Source organism: Acyrthosiphon pisum, chromosome A2, assembly GCF_005508785.2.
Source record: "Acyrthosiphon pisum isolate AL4f chromosome A2, pea_aphid_22Mar2018_4r6ur, whole genome shotgun sequence".
Lineage (NCBI taxonomy): Eukaryota > Metazoa > Arthropoda > Insecta > Hemiptera > Aphididae > Acyrthosiphon > Acyrthosiphon pisum.
In genome coordinates this window covers 111978819-111982712 of record NC_042495.1, presented here as the reverse complement: position 1 = coordinate 111982712, position 3894 = coordinate 111978819, and the positions used below count along the sequence as shown (strand labels likewise).

The 3894-nt window shown below is 26.1% G+C and overlaps 1 protein-coding gene across 1 annotated transcript in view; it reads left to right on the top strand.

The window, feature by feature from the left end:
• The first annotated feature begins 830 nt into the window (after positions 1-830).
• LOC100164880 (uncharacterized WD repeat-containing protein C1306.02) overlaps positions 831-3894 on the top strand; it is a 17714-nt gene continuing 14650 nt past the window's right edge. The window contains exons 1-6 of the mRNA XM_029489588.1: positions 831-1051; positions 1514-1699; positions 1796-2048; positions 2125-2299; positions 3223-3611; positions 3696-3861. Of these exons, the coding sequence (XP_029345448.1) occupies positions 857-1051; positions 1514-1699; positions 1796-2048; positions 2125-2299; positions 3223-3611; positions 3696-3861 (1364 nt within the window). The 5' untranslated portion in view covers positions 831-856. The remainder of the gene's footprint in view (positions 1052-1513; positions 1700-1795; positions 2049-2124; positions 2300-3222; positions 3612-3695; positions 3862-3894) is intronic.

Below are 3894 nucleotides of genomic sequence, written 5' to 3'. Positions count from 1 at the left end.
AATTATTAAAAATTTGACTTATAGACGTTCGAGTTATCGATGTTTCACTGTATTATTAAGAGTATGTATAATTTATTTTTATCTTTATTTATTAAACTATTTAAGACCTGAAATTAAATCAATTGGATACATTTTACATTTGTTCAAAAACTAGTTCTTGGATAACAGCTGCCGTATTAATTGAAGACCTAATCTTTGCTGGTTGTAATGAAGGATCTATTTACTTATTCAAATTAAATCATCGAGTATATTTTATTTTGTTTTATATACTTAAGTTGAGTTTGTGAAAAATGTTGAATTAAATTATGCTTTACTAATAGTTTTGGGGATTGAAATCTGTGATTTTTTTTTGTTTTTGTCTGACACGTACAATATTTTGATCTAGACATGTTTGTTTTTCAACATACCAATTGATCTAATAATGCGATAAAAATTCCGAACATTTTTGAATTGGCTGTTAAGTTTACTTGAATATTAATTTCCCCACATTTTTGATTTAATCGTTTTAATTTGTAAAATAGTAGAAATTAAAAAAATGATAGTTCAATATTAAATATATTCAAATTTTGAAAAAGTAAAAAAAAATCTATTTTCAGAGGTTGTATGTCGCTTCTCTTTATCAATTGATACATTGGAAATAGAACATGTCTAAATTCCTGTGTTGCATATATATTAAACAAAGACAACAAATCACTGATTTCATTCCCTTTATAATTATAATTTATTTTAACATTTAAAAAAATTGTTTATTTGTTTGTAACATTAGTATTGTTACAATTTTTAAAAGCCATGAATATAATTTTAGGAACCATTACAAGTATTCAATAAAATTCACAGTTTTGCTGGTGTTACTTCAATGTGGACACATGAGAAGTATTCTAATTTTACGGTCGTTAGTTCCGTAGGACGAGATGGTCATCATAGATATTGGAATGTCAGTATTCTATCAGAATCAGTGTATGAAATACGTTGTGATATATTACCCACAAAATGGCCATTTGCCATAACTAACTCGAAAGTTCATGGACTATTGATTTGCGGTTTTAAAGAAGTAAGAATTACTTAAAGACTAAAGTCTTATAATTAATCCGTGAATACCATAATTTATTAAGAAGCAGTACATTTTTCACAAAAAAATAATATACCTTTATTTAAACTGTAATATCACAATCTTGAATCTTGTTTATTTTCTCCTTAATTACTCATTAAATATATTTTTTTTAAGCTCTGGGCTTTTAGCAGCTGAAACTAAGTCTTTTCGTTTTTCTCTGTTCTTTGATATGTTCCAGTATACTCTTGTGACTGTGTAAGTTCCATCATGGTCTCTTGTAAACCGTCCATCCATCTTCTGTGCGGTCGCTTTTTAATCCCATTTTTATTAGATAAATAAACAAAATTCTTAATTTGCAAGTTATAATTTTTAATTTTAAACTAATTTAATGAACACCGTTAAAATTTTTTAATATTCTTTAGTAGTATTACATTTTTACTATTTATAATATTTTTATGTCAGAGCAATTTAATCGTGTACAGTCCAATAGAACAAAGAATTTTGGCGACTGTTCCTTGTGGAGGTGGTCATAGAGCATGGGATTTGACATTTATCAATGATTGTGATTCAATATATTTTGTTTGCAGCTCATCAAGTAATAAATTAGAATCAAATGAAATACCCCTACATGGTCATCATAGGCTATTGGTAAATTTACTAAACAACTAATACAATATTACTAGTATGTTTACAACCAATAAATTAATTTGATATTTTATTGATGATGATCTTAAAATATTATAGAAAGGTTTTCATTCGATGATTGTAAATTGCATGGCACAAGTTACTGATGAGTTAATGATAACCGGCAGTGATGACACTACTGTTAGATTGACTCGTTTTAATGATGCCGTTGATAATTTGTTAATATTACGAAGTCATATATCATCAGTCCGTTCTGTATCTTGTCTTACTTTAAAGCCTAATGTATACATTATCGTAACAGCTGGCGGTAGAGCTCAGTTGAAAATTTGGACTTTGAATATAACAGATAATAGTCAGTATTTAAAAACTAATTATATTATTATTTATATAATTGTACTTATATAAATATTGATTTTGTATTACAACAGATGTGTATTGTGAAGAATCAATATCACATTTATTGAAAACTAAACAAGAAAAAAAACCTTGGAGGACAGTTGTACCTTCAAATGAAGGTGAGACACGCTTTATGGATGTTAGTGTTCAGCACACTAAGACAAAATCAATTTTAATATCTGTTGGATGTTCTGATGCAGTTCTTAGGTAATAAAAACAAATAATTGTGTTAATGGTAGAAATATTAATAAAATGTTGATTTACTAAAGCAAAAAGTAAAATATTGTAATTAGAAAAACAACAAATCCATAATCTCAAAACATAAATTATTTGTTTTAAAAATTAACCTAAATGTTGTGTACATAGGTATAAATCTATTTAATATTAAAATAATTTAGTATAGATAATAATAAAAAGTAAAATAAAATAAATTGAGTTAAGTTAGTATTTTTTTCCATATTACTTTAAGTTTTTAAAATAAATAAATTCTTAACTAATATAACTTAACTTTATCAATGTAGACTTAATTGTCCTAACTTGAGTTAATTTGTTTCATGAACTTGCACATATACTTTCACAGTCATGTGGCACTATTATTCAGTGGCGTAGCCAGGGTGGTTAAAGGAGCTATATCCCCTCCCCCACCATTGACTGTGTTGATCTTAGAATTTCATCAAGATTAATAAAAATATAAAAATATAAAGTGCAAATAAAATACATATTGCAGTTGTATTTTTTGTAATTTTTTTATGAGAAAGCCTCCCCCCCACCATACAAAATTTCTGGCTACGCCAATGCTACTAATTTATATTAAATTAAAACATTTAATAAGTTTTTTAGTACACAAAATAAAAATATTTTTAATAAATTATTTTACTATAAGCTATAAGTACACATTTTTCACACAGTAAAATTACTTAATAAATCACTATTTAGATTTATATTTAATGAATAGTAACTTCGATAAACTTATTGGAAGATAAATTTAGTAGTTGCATTACAAATTACAATATTAAAGTTGATGTTGCACATATATGTCCTACAAATATATGTATATCTAAATAAGTACATATTATTGTGTTGTGATAAAATATCAATATACATTATATTAATAAATGATACAATTACAGGTTATATAATTATGATACAAACAATAAAACTTTGAGTTTAATAGAAGACAATTTGGACTGCAATAACTGTATACTCAAGATTTTATTTGTTCAATTAAATAGTTTTCATTATGTTTTAACTACTGATACAAAGGGATTTGTAAATTTTTGGGACATTTCAAAATATGTTGATAATAGTGATGCAGATCTAAGCTTTACACCTAAGTATAGACATTGTTTACACCAATCTGGTATCAACTGTTGTGATTGGTTGGAAATTGAAAATAATTATGGTTTACTAACTACGGGTGGAGATGACCAGCGTTTAAGTTTATCAATTTTTCACTATGAGGATACTGTATCATTAATATGTAATGAATACATTTCTATCCATTGTTCTCAAGTTACAGGTATTATTTTTTTAATTATTAATTTTATCTTTGTTATGACATAAATACTAGTTACCTACTACTTATAATTTAAAATTTTTATAGGTATTAAAGTATATAATCAATTTGTTGTAACTGCATCTGTGGATCAGAAAATTATTTTTTCTTCATGGAGTTTTGATTTGAATTCTAAAACTGTACAAGTATTACCATTTGCATCATACTTTACAACAGTTGCAGACATTCACGGCTTAATAGCTCATAAGCAAGGGTAAGTACAAGTAAAACTATACATAGGGGAAAG